General features: G+C 38.0%; 1 protein-coding gene across 1 annotated transcript in view; it reads left to right on the top strand.

Annotated features, from left to right (window-relative positions):
* Window positions 1-18,090, top strand: part of adamtsl3 (ADAMTS-like 3) — a 130,770-nt gene that overhangs the window by 84,378 nt on the left and 28,302 nt on the right. Inside the window, 8 exon segments of the mRNA XM_057358154.1 lie at window positions 2,858-2,932; window positions 6,048-6,205; window positions 7,733-7,844; window positions 8,225-8,363; window positions 8,513-8,563; window positions 10,496-10,700; window positions 13,041-13,188; window positions 16,979-17,063. Coding sequence (XP_057214137.1) covers window positions 2,858-2,932; window positions 6,048-6,205; window positions 7,733-7,844; window positions 8,225-8,363; window positions 8,513-8,563; window positions 10,496-10,700; window positions 13,041-13,188; window positions 16,979-17,063 — 973 coding nt within the window.

An 18,090-nucleotide genomic window follows, 5' to 3' on the forward strand; every position in this document is an offset into this window, starting at 1 on the left:
TACAATAACCCTAGGAACGATAATCTTCAGAATGCAAATTAAAATTTTGATGAGGTCAGGAAGCTTTCTGACGTAACGACATACAAATCGCAGAAAGTGAGTGAAGACTTTGTTGAAATGGAAATGGGACTCCAGTGGTTCAGCCTTAACTATATAAAGCGACATGGATACTTTTTTTGCGCAAACAAACAAAAATAACGACTTTATTCAACAATTTATTGACTTCTGCTTTGGTTTCCAATGCATGTCCGGAAGACCTCGTGAGATGCGTGCGATGCTGATGCAGGAGTTTGTTTTTTGTTTTGTTTTGTGTTGTGTTGTTTTTTGGGTTTTTTTGTGTGAGATGCGTGCGATGCTGACAGAGGAGTTTGTTTTGTTTTGTTTTTTTGACTTCTGCTTCGGTTTCCAATGCATGTCCGGAAGACCTCGTGAGATGCGTGCGATGCTGATGCAGGAGTTTGTTTTTTGTTTTGTTTTGTGTTGTGTTGTGTTGTTGTTTTTTTGTGTGAGATGCATGCGATGCTGACGCAGGAGTTTGTTTTTTGTTTTGTTTTTTTGTTTTTTGTGTGAGATGCGTGCGATGCTGACGCAGGAGTTTTTTTTGTGTGTGAGATGCGTGCGACAGAGGAGTTTGTTTTTTGTTTGTTTTGTTTTGTTTTTTTGGGTGAGATGCGTGCGATGCTGACGCAGGAGTTTGTTTTTTGTTTTGTTTTGTTGTTTTTTTGTGTGTGAGATGCGTACAATGCTGACGCGGGAGTTTGTTTTTTGTTTTGTTTTGTTTTGTTGTGTGAGATGCGTGCGATGCTGACACGGGAGTTTTATTTATTTTTTATTTTATTTTAATTTTTTGTGTGAGATGCGTGCGATGCTGACAGAGGAGTTTGTTTTTTGTTTTGTTTTGTTTTGTTTTGTTTTGTTTTGTTTTGTTTTGTTTTGTTTTGTTTTGTTTTGTTTTGTTTTGTTTTGTGAGATGCATGCGATGCTGACGTGGGAGGGTTTTTTTTTGTCTGAGATGCGTGCGATGCTGACAGGGGAGTTTGTTTTTTGTTTTGTTTTGTTTTGTTGTGTGAGATGCGTGCGATGCTGACACGGGAGTTTTATTTATTTTTTATTTTATTTTAATTTTTTGTGTGAGATGCGTGCGATGCTGACAGAGGAGTTTGTTTTTTGTTTTGTTTTGTTTTGTTTTGTTTTGTTTTGTTTTGTTTTGTTTTGTTTTGTTTTGTTTTGTTTTGTTTTGTTTTGTGAGATGCATGCGATGCTGACGTGGGAGGGTTTTTTTTTGTCTGAGATGCGTGCGATGCTGACAGAGGAGTTTGTTTTTTGTTTTGTTTTGTTTTGTTGTGTGAGATGCTTGCGATGCTAATGCGAGAGTTTATTTTTTATTTTTTAATTTAATTTATTTATTTTTGTGTGAGATGCGTGTGATGCTGACAGGAGTTTGTTTTTTGTTTTGTTTTGTTTTTTTGTGTGAGATGCGTGCGATGCTGACGCAGGAGTTTGTTTGTGTGTGTGAGATGCGTGCGATGCTAACGCAGGAGTTTGTTTGTGTGTGTGAGATGCGTGCGATGCTAACGCAGGAGTTTTTTTTTTTTGTGTGTGTGTGAGATGCGTGCGATGCTGATGCAGGAGTTTTTTTTGTTTTGTTGAATCTTTGCTGATAATCCAATGCTTCCAACTGTGTATGTTGGGAGCTCATTAGATTTTGCAACAGATCTTTACTAGACTGTGACTTTTTCATTCATTTTCAAAGCTTGTTAAAACAAAATTTGGAAACTTGATCCAAACAATTAACGCATTCTTAAATAAAAGCCATTGCACTACTAATTCACATACATGGCTTTGACAAGAAGGCTATTTGTAAGTCACAGAACCGTCATGAGGTCTCCAGATGGAAGTTCGTTGATCGGATAGGTCGTTCTCCAAAGGACTTCAGTCCCGTCGAGTGGATCTGTTGTCATTACAATGTACTAAAGTCTTTGGCTGTGAAAGTAGATTCTTTCTCTCTTCTGTGGCTCACTTTTGAGAGAAGTGTGAGGAACACAGATGCATTGTATTGTTTTATATGTGCGATTTTAATTTCACTTGAGGGTCAGTACATATTTGTGGAACGTTTTTGCCACACTGGATTTTTCTCCGTGGCTATAAACAAATTTTAAGTCACACTTGCATGGTTGGGATACTTTTACACACAGGCAATTACGTCTTGGATAGTTTTTATTGGTAATTTTGAAATGCGGCATTGTTTTTTGCAGCATTTTTTCCTGTTTATAATTGACTGGTCTCTGAAACTTAATTTCATTTAGTCATAAATTCCAGGACTTTCTGAATATGTTTCCAAAAGTAAATATTTTGGGGCTCCCGAGCAGTTGGCACAGTCCCAATGTCTCTAATTGCTGAATGCATTGCTTAACAAAGTGTAAAATAAGTTTTTTCTTGTCTGCTAAACAGAGCTACAGGAACACTATGAATGAGATCTGACCATGACTAAAAGCACTCTTTCCTCTGTTGTGGTTTTCAGTTTACTGAACTGGAAATTTGCAGCTTTCTTTTTTCAGCCGTACACTGGGAAACCGCAGATGTTTATTATATAGGACTGACTATTTGCAGTTAGATTTGCAGTGCGTGTGTTTGGAACTTATTCTCAAGTGTAATGACTGCCTGAAGTATTTACATGCACTTGTGTCTGTTTAAAGACTACTGTACATTTGTATCTGAGTATGTGCAATTGAACCCATGACCTTGACGTTGCTCGTGCCATGCTCTAACCCCTGAGCTACAGGAAAGCCCAAATCATCCCAAAATGAAGTGATGTAATGGCTAAAACACATCCCGATATGTGTCTGTTTTTCTGCAGCCGTGAAAACAGTGTTTGAAGTGCCGATGGGAAGCAGAGGACTCCGAATTACAGCCAAAGGACCAGATGTGATTGGTGAGTTTATGCATATTAATCCTATATTAACATCAATATGGGTCTAATCCTCGACTTTCATAAAACAATCACACAGTAAATGTGTTGGTTTAATCTGACAGATCAAAAACTGATTGGGAGATTTTTTTATCTAGTTTCACAAATTACCTTTTATTTTTTATTATACATTTCCATAGCCTGATTGTTAACACTAAACAAGGGTGAATCTCTCAAAAAGCATGTGTCCTTGTCATATGTCCCCTCAAAATTCGAAAGACAAAAAAATGTTACTTTTGCAAAGACAGCTTTGTTGCATTACAGTATTTTCTTTACAGTCATTTGTGACACACCACTTTTCCGCCATTTTTTTATAAGGTAGGAGGCACTGCTATGCATGTTCTAAAAGAGTACTGCATCTACGGCAGTAGTTATCAAACTGGGGGCCGTGGCCCCTAGGGGGGCCCCGAGATGGATCCAGGGGGCCACAGATTTTGTGGCATTTTATGAAATATAGAAATTGATCATAGATTTTATGCAATCAAACATCAGAAAAATAAGACCACCAGACAAAAAAATTGATGTTTCAGCATTGTATAACCAAATATGTTTATTTAAATAAAAATGTTACATTTAAGATTATAAGTCTTTATTTGGGGGGCCGCAAAGTGATGCACTCTACACAAAGGGGGCCTTACAACAAAAAGTTTGAGAACTACTGATCTACGGAACCAAAAACAAGCATATACTTAAAAACACAATTAAGTAGAACGTAGTATAAGTAGAACGGTACATTTGTAGCAATAGCCAACAATACATGGGTCAAAATGATCTATTTTTCTTTTATGCCAAAAATCATTAGGATATTAAGTAAAGATCATGTTCCATGAAGATATTTTGTAAAATTCCTACCGTAAATATATCAATATATCTTTTGTTAGTGGATGCAGCAAAATCGCTAACAAAATGGCCGAAAACGCCTAAACTTCGCAGCTGCCCGCTCTTTGGGAATGACACGTTTAATCTTGGTATCCATGTAAAGCTTAGAATTTCTGCTTTCGGGTTCATCTGCTCTCCACAACATCATTACAGCGGTAAGCCAATAGAGAGCGGTTAAACAATCCTGTTTCTTCTTAGCAATGGCCAGCTACAGCGCCTCTAATGGAAATCTCAATTCAAGAAAAAAATTACTTATGGTTTTATGGTCCATATGATCAAAAATGCTGGGCAAGCTGACAAAAGAGTTAGGGGTCGATCAGACAGAACACTGTTTTTGCCAACAGAAAACAATTCAAAAGAGGCGCGTCTATCAGCAAAAAGGGCATTCTGCCTGATCGGCCCCTTGAACAGCAGCAAAAATTTGATGCTTTTGATCAAATTTGATTTTACTTTAAGAATTTTTTTTTCTATATCGCTTTATAATTTGCATTGTTGCATAGCAGTTTCACAAAAATGTTATTTTATCACAAAATCAGAAAATGCAGAAAGTGAAAAATGTATAAAATAGGAATCAATTGTCTGTATATACAATATAGTGTGATGGTCATGAGAGAGCAAGTTTTCTAAAAGATCAAAGAGGTTTGAAATACAGTATAAACCGTATAAAACAAAGTGGCCTACTATGCACAGTATGAGAATGCATATGGATTTCATATGTGTATCTTACTTGAAAGACCCCAAAAAAGAGAGAGATTTCCTATTACCTGAGTGGGACTGGCAGATGCTAAGTGGTTTGAGGGCACTCTGGGATACAGCAGAAGAATGGAGTGTTCATGCAGCCTAATTTGCGGTGGCTCGGAGCCCAGCACTAAAGAGACGGAGCCAGAAATCCACCAGATCCCAGCGAGCCAATCCACATCCGACAGACGCACACTTCCACACATATACACGCTTCCATACCTCAAAAATCCTTTGATTCACTCTCTCAACGCACAGCGATATCTAATCCCCGCAGCCTTCCCTGCTCTGTTTTCATAGCTCTTACCGTACCGTACATTCCCGTCAAAAACGGCAGGGCATTTAAGCGATGTTTCTCCTGTCGGATGTCTCAGAAATGGGGTTTGAGTGACCTGAAGATTACTTTGACCCGTAATTCATCAACTATCCCAAAGCTCGCATAATGAATCAGAAGAAAAGAAGAAAAACGAGGAAAAGTTATATCTGACGGTCAAGTTCATGAACTTCAGAGAAACGCATTTCCTCTCTAAATGGAGTCTCGGAAAGAATGCATGCTTAGAGATATTTAAGTCATGAATAGGTCTTTTGTTATATAGCAATAATTGTGATTGTTAATCGTTTTAAGGCATGAAATATCAAATCGCATTCGTTGTTGGAAATTTGTGACTTGATTTATCACAAATTTAGATTCAAACTAATCTCTTCCATTGGTTTCACATCTTCTTCTCTAAACAGTTCGCCGAGAGGTTTATTTTCCACTCGTTCTTCACTTCTCGCGGGCGACTTCTGATCAAATTTGGCAGTCAATTAGTTAACATCAATTTACTCAAACAAACCGCTCACATGCCGATTCAACTGTGATGTGGGAAGATACAGATTGAAAGACGTTAGATCTTCATGTTGCATTGAGAGACCTTAGTTTCCCTTCCCTCAAAATCATTTCTTTTTATTAATTGAAGTCAGCGGGAAAGACCATTTGCAACCCATTTTGATAACTATGCAATCTGACACGTTTCTAAATGAATCCGTTTTGAGGTCATTGATTTATATTGTGACTCATGGTTAAATGATTTTGCTTAAATGCTTTTTTTTGCAATTGAAATAGTACAAAAGAAAATAAATATAATAAGTATAAATGTGTCAGGTCACATGTTCAGCTTTTTACATGTTAAACTTTTTCTTTATAATAACGTGTTACTGTGAGCAATAAGACCAGGAGTGTGCGTAAAAAAATGTTAAAGTGTTGGTTTTTGCTTGATGTTCAGTACATTTAAAGCTAAAATCTGCTCATGTAAAAATTAAAATAAATAAATATAAGTTATGGAGGCAGTACATACTTTTTTTTGGTACTGTTTCCTTACCTTACCCAATCTGCAACTGTAAGTTTATAATATCACTCATGATACCATCATTCAAGTATTCATGCAATGTGAGATTTTAATGATTAAATGTCATATTTCAGTCATCGAAGCCCACGCACCAAACAGCAGGAGAGAAGAGATTGTTTTCAGTTCTCCTGGTTTTCACACTCTGGCTAACAACACGATGGAGTATCAGAGAGGAGCGGAGCGACAGACCTTTCGATGCCTTGGGCCGCTGTATGCCGACTTCTCCATTAAAGTGAGTTACTACTTATGACAGTACTAAAAAGCAACAAAAAGATTTAATTCCAACACCTAGTGGGATATCTTGCTTGATTGAGTCATTTCGTTAATGTAAATATAAGTGTTTGTAATGATAAAAATATTAATATTTGTAATAAAACCATTTTTGTGTGTGATGTAGCACAAATATGAATCTCACTTTGTCCAACATGTTGGGATGAATTTTTTTGCAATGCATTATGGGATTGCTCTCTTTGTGAAAGATACATGTGGCACTGTCTTAGAATTTTTCTAAAACACAGTCACTTACCTGGTATCTTCAAATGGCCTTAAGGTGTCTTAAGTGCTACAGTATATGTATACTTACAGATAGATTTTTTTGTTCATTTCTATATATATTTAGTGCTGTTTTTGTTCATTAAATAAAACATACACATGCATGTATATATTTAACATATATATATATATAATATAGAACATTTATATATAATTTAAATGATTGATAAATATAAATAAATACATGTAAATGTTCCCTAAATATGTATACATGCATGTGTATGTGTTTATAAAAACAAAATGAATATGCACAGTACGCAGACATAGATTGTGTAAACACAATAATTTATTCTGGATATAATCATTTGTCGTTTGACAGCCCTAATTTATTTTTACATTTTAGTACCTTTATTAAATGTATTTATTAATTATATTATTTTTATTTTAAATGATACTTTATTTATTAGCAAATACATTTATTAATGTATATTTTAATGTTTATGTATTTATTTATTTATTTATTTATTTATTTATCTTGGCATTTCAATCACTAACGCCCTGCAGTTCCATCATGAAGCACTAGGGTTTTACAGTAGATGTACTGTATATTTCTAAAAGCAAACTCTTCATGCACACTCATTCGCCGTCAGCGGTTTTTAGATTCAGAATGATGATACAAACATGCAGTACTGCTTTTGACCCGTATATGCTGTACTGTTTACTGCATAACAGCGGAAACACAGATTGCCGTAAAATGGAGTCTTGGGCAGGGAAGCGCTGTCTCTTAATTCACAAGATAACTCGTCATTGGCGAGGAAACAGTTGAAGCCATAGAAGGTGTTTACGGTCGGTGTGGAATTGTAAACAGAGCAGAATTTGATCGTAATTGCGTTCGAAGTTTCTCGTGTGAGCTCACAGCATGAAGACTCACGATTTGCGGTGACACTACAGCCTTACAGTAATTCATCATGACTCATTACTGTAGTTAATTGAAGCAGCATGTAAACGCTGTTGAACTAATCATCACAGCTCCAGAGATCCACCAGTAGATATTCAGTGGCCAATGATGAAAGCCACAACGTCACAGTCTTTTTTATTCGGACTGTCGCCCCCTTTGGTGCTTATTATAAATGTCAAAGGTATTTTGCATTTAAAAATGAATGGCTTTTATCTTAGAATGGTTCTCTTTGTTTTGTGAATGCATCCATTGAAATGAACGTAGCGTGGCGGGTCAGACAGATAATGAGTGAATTATATCTCTCCTCAGGTGAAGTACGCTGGCCCGAAAGACACGGTAATGCAGTTTATGTTCTACCAGCCCATTCGCTATCAGTGGAGAGAGACAGACTTCTTTCCCTGCTCTGTTACGTGTGGAGGAGGTGAGACTTTGTTTATTTTGAGATGAGGTGAGACACAGTTTGCCAAGCGTTTACGGTCTTGTTTTTATATAATTGTGATTTGTAAAAGTGTAATAGAAGGATGAATAATCACAGTGTATTGATGTCAAACAAGATGCGCTTCAATTGTCTTCTGTTGCTATAGTTACCACGCAACATCAATGTGCTGCAACGCAATATTTAACAATAACTATGTTAAAAACTATTCAAATTTGGCATTTCAATTTGAGATCCTTAAAATGTTGCCCACACAGGCCATACTAGTGTTTTTCTGTATACTGTATTGTAGGTCATCAAATAAAACTGTTTAATATTTGACTATATGGCTGATACTGTTGATGTCCTTTGTCTCACCCCTGAAGGTTATCAGCTCAATTCGGCCGACTGCATAGACATCCGGTCCAACAAAACGGTCGGGGAACAGTACTGCCACAGCTACCCAGAGAACAACAAACCCAAACCCAAACTCAAAGAATGCAACATGGATCCCTGCCTGGAAAGGTTGGTTCTGCAACACAGCGTGATAAAACACAATGAGATGTATACAGTGAAGCAGAGAGTAGATGACTTTCATTGCATGACCTCATGGTGTCAATATTTACATGCTTTCGTAATTGCTTGAAGGACTAATGATGTTGATTTTTCTGCAGTGACGGATTCAAGGAGGTGATGCCGTATGACCATTTCCAGCCTCTTCCACGGTGTGCGCTCATTTACTTCTACTGTAAACGTCCACCATTTGGGTTTTGATTCCTTTAAAGATTCTTAAGACAACAAGATGAACTGCATCTGTGAAGAACATTAGTTTTGTATATTAACCTGTAAGGGAAAACTATACCATTCTCCGAAAGAAATTTATTGAAGTGTGCTAAAATACGAAAGTATACTTTTAGTCTATTTTTTATTTATTTCTTTAAGAAATATATTTGACACTTAAGTCAATAAATGACACTTAAGTATACTAATCTACTTAAAGTATACTTATATAGATACCAGTATAAAAATATAATACCTAAATAGGAACATAGTGGTGTACGTGTACGTTAGCTATAAGAAAGATGTTAAGTACACTTAAAGAAAACTTTTAAGTGTACTTGTGGTATAAAAACTACTAAACTAGTAGTTTACTGAGAATATACTTCAAAGTGTACATTCATCAACAAAAATTAGTTGCATGTTAATTTGTGTTATAGTTGCGGTACAAATAAACATTTTGTGTGCTCAAAATTATCTACTGTTAAAAAGTGCCCAATTTAGTCCCGAATGGTATTGAAATAGTACACGCACAAGTATACTACTAGTACATTAATAGTAATATACATACTATGTGAAGTATATACTTAAATCACTTATTTTTGTAAGGGTATTTGTAATGAAATGAAAGTTAACCTACACCGGACCGTTTTTATGTTCATACGAGTCAACGCTCTGCATGCGTTGTGCAGACAAGCCAAAATTCGTGCAAACCGCACTGAAACTAATCTTGTGCCGACCAGATGCTGACAGAAACGTTAAGTGGGTGCGACGTGACTGTTTTATATAACGTTTATGACAACACAAGCAGTGCAGCTCTGGCAGTCGAGATCTGAACTGGTTCTCAATTCAACGTACACATTCATCGTTAAACTAAGTTTGGCAGACACTTTTATACAAACGGCTACACAGCGCAGTCAAGCCTTACATTGTATCACTAGGTGGGTCCTTTGGGAATCAAACCCATGACCTTGGCGTAGTTTTGTCATGCTTAAACAGCTGAGCTATAGGAAAACGTGACATAATGAAAGCTCATACTGTATGTTTATGTGATTTACTAAATAGATTTATATTTTCCATATACAGTAACATGTACCGATAACTTGCAAGTACTGTAAGATATTGAATGAAAGAAGAACCTCTGAAGGAACATGGTGGTGAAAAATATATATTTTTACTAATATAATATATTTTATTTTTTTATCTGTATGTATTTTGTTTGTATTCACGCACAAACTTTTTGTATTTTGTATTCTCACGCAAATCTTTTGCTGTAAGAAGCATCCAAAAGAAACAAAGCCGAATCAAAATACAGATAAAAAGTTTTAAAAGTCCTAATGTGAACAAGAGAATCAAAGATAAAAAGCAACAATACATCCATACAATAACCAACAATACACTGAATAACTGAATACAGTACGGCGGGGCAACAGTGACAAAACTACAAAACACCATGGACAGGACTACAACTTGAAGTGACATCACAACACACATTACAAAATAAAAGACATGAGAAAATGCAGATACATGACGTTTTCATTCTCCCCAAAATTATATTGTTTTCTACATATGGGATGGGAGGAAGAAACAGATTTTACGAATTTTGTGTTCATTCACTAAAAATAAAGTCTTTTTTTACTATTTTAAAGGGATAGTTCATCCCCCCCAAAAAATCTGTCATGAATTACTCGCCTTCAAATTGTTCCAAATCTGTATAACAAATCTGTGTTGAAAAGATATTTGGAAGAATGTGAGCAACCGACATTTCTGGGGCACCATTGACTACCATGGTAGAATTGTTTTTGTATCATTTCTTTGTTCTGTTGAACACAAAGAAAGTTGTAATTATATATATGGGTATTTTATTGGTATGATTGCAGGTGGGAGCAGAACCCGTGGACGTCATGTTCTGTATCGTGCGGAGGGGGCACTCAGGAGAGAAGTGTAGTGTGCGTGGAGGAGGACGTGCACGGTCAGGTCTCGCATGTTGAGGAATGGAAGTGCACACATTCTCCACGACCAATCAGCAAACAGGACTGCAACACATTTGAGTGTCCGCAGTGGATGGCCATGGAGTGGTCTCAGGTGAAGGACATTTTATCGCCCTCTTCTCTCTCTTTTCTGCCCATTACTTGACAGTCTGTCCTCATTCTGATAAAGTGCAACAGCAGCGTTACAGTTGCCATAGCAACAGAAATAAAGACACAGAGTCTATGTTCTCTCAAACTACTGTTTTCTTGTTAATAAATATTTACAAATTAAATTCAAATAGATTGCTTTTTATTTTTGAAATGTATGAGGACTTAGTTTACATTGTGCTTTAATTTCTGGTTAGATTATGTCATTTCTTGGGCTTTTCAACTTGTGTAGTTCAGTGCCTGATGAAAGCATTGTTTTTTTCTGAATGTTATATTTTTTGGGATTTAAATCGGAGTTTGTGAAATGATTTGTTTTGGAGGGATTTATAGTGGATTGTAAATTAGAGTTGTTTAGGAGTATTCATTTCTTTCTAAGACTTTTTCTATGTACACAAAAGGCCTATTTCTCTCAAATATTGTTCACAAATCTGTCTAAATCTGTGTTAGTGAGCACTACTCCTTTGCCGAGATAATCCATCCACCTCACTATTGTGGCATATCAAGATGCTGATTAGACAGCATGATTATTGCACAGGTGTGCCTTAGGCTGGCCACAATAAAAGGCCACTCTAAAATGTGCAGTTTTACTGTATTGGGGGGTCTGAAAACCAGTCAGTATCTGGTGTGACCACCATTTGCCAACACATCTCCTTCGCATAGAGTTGATCAGATTGTTGATTGTGGCCTGTGGAATGTTGGTCCACTCCTCTTCAATGGCTGTGCGAAGTTGCTGGATATTGGCAGGAACTGGAACACGCTGTCGTATACGCCGATCCAGAGCATCCCAAACATGCTCAATGGGTGACATGTCCGGTGAGTATGCTGGCCATGCAAGAACTGGGATGTTTTCAGCTTCCAGGAATTGTGTACAGACCCTTATCATGCTGCAACATGAGGTGATGGTCGTGGATGAATGGCACAACAATGGGCCACAGGATCTCGTCATGGTATCTCTGTGCATTCAAAATGCCATCAATAAAATGCACCTGTGTTTGTTGTCCATAACATACGCCTGCCCATACCATAACCCCACCGCCACCATCGGCCACTCGATCCACAACGTTGACATCAACGTTGCCATCTGCCCTGTACAGTGAAAACCGAGATTCATCCGTGAAGAGAACACCTCTCCAAAGTGCTAGATGCCATCGAATGTGAGCATTTGCCCACTCAAGTCGGTTATGACGACGAACTACAGTCAGGTCGAGACCCCGATGAGGACGACGAGCATGCAGATGAGCTTCCCTGAGACGGTTTCTGACAGTTTGTGCAGAAATTCTTTGGTTATGCAAACCGATTGTTGCAGCAGCTGTCCAGGTGGCTGGTCTCAGACGATCTTGGAGGTGAAGATGCTGGATGTGGAGGTCCTGGGCTGGTGTGGTTACATGTGGTCTGCGGTTGTGAGGCCGGTTGGATGTACTGCCAAATTCTCTGGAACGCCTTTGAGACGGCTTATGGTAGAGAAATGAACATTCAATTCACGGGCAACAGTTCTGCTGGACATTCCTGCAGTCAGCATGCCAATTGCACGCTCGCTCAAAACTTGCGACATCTGTAGCATTGTGCTGTGTGATAAAACTGCCTGTTTTAGAGTGGCCTTTTATTGTGGCCAGCCTAAGGCACACCTGTGCAATAATCATGCTGTCTAATCAGCATCTTGATATGCCACAATAGTGAGGTGGATGGATTATCTCGGCAAAGGAGTAGTGCTCACTAACACAGATTTAGACAGATTTGTGAACAATATTTGAGAGAAATAGGCCTTTTCTCATATATATATATATATGTGTGTGTGTGTGTGTGTGTGTGTGTGTGTGTGTGTGTGTGTGTGTGTGTGTGTGTGTGTGTGTGTGTGTGTGTGTGTGTGTGTGTGTGTGTGTGTGTGTGTGCGTGTGTGTGTGTGTGTGTAAATAAATCAATATTTGTAAAAATACAGTTTTTTCTCCATTTACCATTTATGAGTATTTATATTTACTGTATATATATATATATATTTAAATAAATTGTAGTGCATTTAGGATTGATAAAACTGTTAAAGGATACATCTCTTACGAAACAATAACATATGGAAATATACTAAAAAATATGATGCAGTTTATTAAATATACATTTCCTTAAAATATATGATAAATAAATAAATATTATTTTCAATACTATATAGTAAAAATATATTTTCTTTACGCAAAAGATGCAGTGCCTTTACTTGTTTATATGTAACTTGTCATGTTCCAGGATATTAAATGAGACTTGAAAAGTAGGTTTTATCATTTTTGTGTGTTTCCTGCAGTGCACAGTTACCTGCGGCCCGGGTTTGAGGTACAGAGTCGTGTTGTGCGTGGATCACAGGGGGCAACATACAGGCGGCTGTGACCCTCACCACAAACCCCACATCAAAGAGGACTGCCTGGTACCCGTCGCCTGTCACAAACCACGAGGTACACACAACGTATCACTTGCAGAGCTTCATTTCAATATCAATTTGATATGATTTTAGTATTTCATATCACTACTTTTTAGATGAAATATGTAGATTACTGACACTTCTCTTGACTTGATTTTTGAGCTTATTGCAATGCATTGTGGGATTGCCCTTATCAAGGTTATATTTGGCCAAATGTATTAGTTCACTATTTGTATGGCACACGCAGTGGTTGCCTATGTAGACAGCTTAGAAGGTTGTATGCTGCTTAGCTGCCAGGGCGGGTAGTAAAGAGTGAATGTAGAACAGAGCTAAAGTGTCTGCAGCTGTCAGAGAGGAAAGTGAAGTGTGTTCTGAATGTGAAATGATGCAGAAGTGAGGAACCACTCCCTGAGCTCATTGAGAGTCAGTCACGGTGTGTTTTAAAAGCGTTTCTCTCTACTTAATACACACCTGAGATCTCTCTGCCTCTCTCTCGCTCATTCTTTATATTCCTGTCAGATTTCTGCTGCCTTTGTCATTTTGTTTCTCTTTCAGTATTATTTTCTCTCTTTCTTTTGTATTTGCCATAATAGAGAAGAAACCTATCACAAATCACACTTAAATCTTGTTTTTTTATTTATAATGTTCACAGGTTGCTCTTTCACAGCGCTGGAGATAATCTGGATATAAAAAATAATCTGGATTTGAGTCGGAGAAATGTTTGAGTTCATATTGAAATCTTTAATAATGTTGACTTTTGATTGCAGACTTGACAAATCTGAGCTCAGTTCGAGACGTTGTTGAGATCTCTTCTCAAACTCTAATGACAGAGACATTTGTGAGATTTCTGACTGTTTTTTTTTTAGGAGAAATATCTGAGATGTTTCCATTTGCTCTCCATTTAATGTTGTTGATGTCTTCCCTGTTGAAAAAAACAGCATATGCTGGTTTGGTATAGTTGATACTGGTTATATAGTTTGGTTTTGATACTGGTTTGCTGGTTTAAGATGGTCATCTGCTGGTTTAAGATGGTCATGTGCTGGTCCTTAGCTGGTCATGTGCTGGTTTGGTATGTTTTGATGCTGGTTTGCTGGTTTGTGCTGGTTTAAGATGGTCTGGTTTAAGCTGGTCATGTGCTGGTTTAAGATGGTCATGTGCTGGTCCTTAGCTGGTCATGTGCTAGTTTGGTATGTTTTAATGCTGGTTTGCTGGTTTGTGCTGGTTTAAGATGGTCATGTGCTGGTCCTTAGCTGGTTTAAACTGGTCAAACCAGCATCAAAACATATCTAATCCAGCATATGCTGTTTTTTTCAACAGGGTTGGAAAAATAATCGCTTAATAATTAAGCCATCTTAATAATTAAACTGAATAATTAAGGTGGTCATGTGCTGGTTTAAGATGATCATGTGCTGGTTTAAACTGGTCCTTAGCTGGTCATGTGCTAGTTTGGTATGTTTTAATGCTGGTTTGCTGGTTTGTGCTGGTTTAAGATGGTCATGTGCTGGTTTAAGATGATCATGTGCTGGTTTAAGATGATCATGTGCTGGTTTAAACTGGTCCTTAGCTGGTCATGTGCTGGTCCTTAGCTGGTTTAAACTGGTCAAACCAGCAACAAAACATACCTAACCCAGCATATACTGTTTTTTTCAACAGGGTTGGAAAAATAATCGAGATACTGAAGACATTTCATCTGTGATTTTCCTTTCTTATGGGTCGAACGCAAACATTTACTCATTTTTTTCCAAATGTAATCTTAATGTACGACAACAATTGTCCATTTTGCACCTCTAGTTCTTTTAAGAAGTTTTAACGAAACATCCGAGATAAATTTGATATTAAATGAAGCATGACTGAGAAAGTAGCCAGGTTTCCTGAATCTTTTGAGACTGTCTGATAAAACTCATTTACAAACCAAAACCAGGTCAAAACAAGCATTTATTTGAACAATGCTATGAAAACGAACTTCCACAACATCAAAACAGATGAAAGCACTACATATGAACACACATTCACGTCAACGGCGGTATTTTCAGAGATCAGACACCCGGGAGGTGAAGCAATACACAGAAGATACATACACTATTATTCTGTTCCTGCGTGTCTTCATAAATATCCAGATTTTTGAAAAGAACGGCCAAAGTTTATTTTGGTCATCAGCACTTTCTGCACATTTTAATACAGACTGTCGATTACTGATCCTGTCATAACGTAATGTTTACTTTGCAGAAGAGGCTGATATTGAAAGGGGAAAAGGGATTTAACTGTGTTTATAGTAATTTACCTTTTTAAGGCCAAGTCATGTAAAATATAGTCATGTGTGTTTGAGAGACAGAAGAAGGGAGTTAATCATGCTTTATTTATTTATGTCACGTAACAGGAGGTTTTCCTCATTTAACAAACCTGACACTTCAGCTTAAAACTAAATCCTTCTCACAGATGTTTTACACGTGACGCTTTTCTTAAATCCTCAGCATTTCACGTTAAAAGAATAATTCACCCCCCAAAAATTATATTCTGTCATTCTTTCTAACCCTCATGTCATGTGGGTGTCAAGTCATATTTTTGAATAGAACACAAAGGAATTAAATCATGATGTCCTTTAGAAAATTGATCAGTTGTGTTTTATTTAAGTATCAACTTAGTCTCAGATGTTTCTCCTTATTGCTTAGGAACAATAAAAACAGAAAAATAATTAATAATGGATGAAGTGTCTGGAGGTGTAAATGAATGTAGATTGTCGATGTAAAATAATCTGGATTTGGGTAAATTGGATGAGAAATGTTCATATTGAGATCTTCAATAATGTTGACTCTTTGATTGCAGACTTGACAGGTCCGAACTCGGTTTAAGACATTGTCTCTTCTGATACTCTAATGACAGAGACATTTGTGAGATTTATGACTTAAACTCAAGAAAAACATCTGAAACGCAGATGAGAGGAAAGTTTTTGTTTGCTCTCCATTTAATCTCATTGATGTCTAGGAAAGATCATTTCAACATTATCTGTGCTTTTTCTTTCTTATGGGATTACATTATAAGGAAAATATGAATATTCAAAAAAAGCTTGAGTCAACTGTAAACTCAACGTCTTCAATGGCAGTGGCTCCCTCCCCTGCTATTTCATCTAGACTTTGCCAACCGTAAGGACGCCTGCCATCAGAGAAACCCAGAAACCCCCAAAACCCCGAGCGAAGAGCCAAACCTCGAGCTCTCTGCATGTTCTGCTGCGAGTCATGACGAACAGAGTTTACTGCCGTTCTACAGCCAACCACAGACAGCTGTGATAATCCCCTTCCAGATCAATAAATGGTCGCTTACATAAATATTTGGTTGTCACATGAAGATTTATGCTCAGCTTTATTAGCTGTGTTTGGATTGGAGGGGGCTCAAAATGGCTCTTTAACCTTCAGTAAGACATGACCCAGCGATGGTACTACAGATGTTCTGGTGAAATCCAAGTGTCCCTCAGCGATGATCTAGTCAGTTGGCTTGTTTTGTTTTCTTGTCGTTTTTATTTGACACTTTTATTCAAAGTAATTAACAAGACACTTTGGAGTCACCTGAGGTTAAATCTCTTACCCCAGAATACAGTGGTTGTTGTACACGAATTGCCACTTGCAGGTTTTGGACGTACGAACCAGCCACACTCAACCTAAAGACTGGGATTGCCAAGCTCTCTTTGCAATTGTATAAACCTCAGAAACGTTTGTTGGAATGCGAGTTAAAATCCAGTATGAATCATGTCCGGTTCCATGCTAAAAAGAGTGGAGTAACTGTTGCATGGAGATTAATAAAGCGTTGTGTGTTTTTTGTTGTTTTCTTAGAGAACCAACCTGTTGAGGCCAAGCTGCCCTGGTTAAAACAAGCTCAAGGGCTGGAAGAAACCAAAGTAGCCTTGGACGATCCAACGTGAGCCCATTTTCCATGTTACACTATAGATCTATTGCTGCAGTATCATGTGTTTTTCAATGAGAATGATTCCCGTAATTCACCGTTTTCTTGGTTCACAGTGATTAAATGTGACTGAAAAAATGTGCTTCTATAACCAATAATCCACTGAACCATGAATATTCAGATGTTCCATAATACTGTAGACCTGTATTGTAACTCTGTAGTCATGCAGAAGAACCCTTTCACCTGTTCCTCAAGTTAGTTGGTGACCTCATACCGGGAACATTCTTTGTACTCTCATCTCTGTTCAACCAGAACTGTAAAAGAAGCTTCATTAGCTGGTTTCTCACCCAAATAAAATGGACAGAGTGTCGAGCGTGCCTGCGTTCTGACCTGCATGTGTCAAATTTCCTTTCATTACTTCAACAAGGCCCGGCGGGCCACTCTCTTTCCCTGTGTTGTGGTATTATTAGAGTTATCCCCCCATCTCTGAAATGATACCCCTGTTAATAGCTGGCAGGGGAGCTACGCGAACCCCCGCCGTCCCCACTGAAAGCCGCAAACTCTGGCCTGCCAGCACCTAGACAGCAGCCAGTCCCTGTGGTCTACCAAAAGCATCTATCACAGAGGCTCGTAAAACGAGAAGAATGAGGGGTGAAAGTGTTTAAGAGTTTACAGAAGAGGCATTCGAGAACTTCTCGCTTCATATATTTGCGTTTGATGGGGGGGGGGTGATTTAAGATCTGCCATTTGCCTGGAAACTGTTTTTGAATTACACCCTTGAGCGGCTCATATCACTCCACGATAGGAGAACTTCCTTTGTGTTCTGCTTCGCTGCTCAAGTAACTAAATTTGGGGCCGTGTGAGGTGGCGTGCATCAGGCCCGTGTACTCGGCCCTATCACAGAGTGACCCCAATCCACTTCGCTGTGGAATTTACGGCTGGATGCCTCCACGATTCAGGCGGGTGGGGGGATTTTGTGGGATGGATGTAGTTGCCGAGTCTCACGCCAGGTCTTATCCCTTTGATAAAAGTGGAGAAGACA

The sequence above is a fragment of the Triplophysa rosa genome, linkage group LG1 (assembly GCF_024868665.1).
Source record: "Triplophysa rosa linkage group LG1, Trosa_1v2, whole genome shotgun sequence".
Taxonomy (NCBI): domain Eukaryota; kingdom Metazoa; phylum Chordata; class Actinopteri; order Cypriniformes; family Nemacheilidae; genus Triplophysa; species Triplophysa rosa.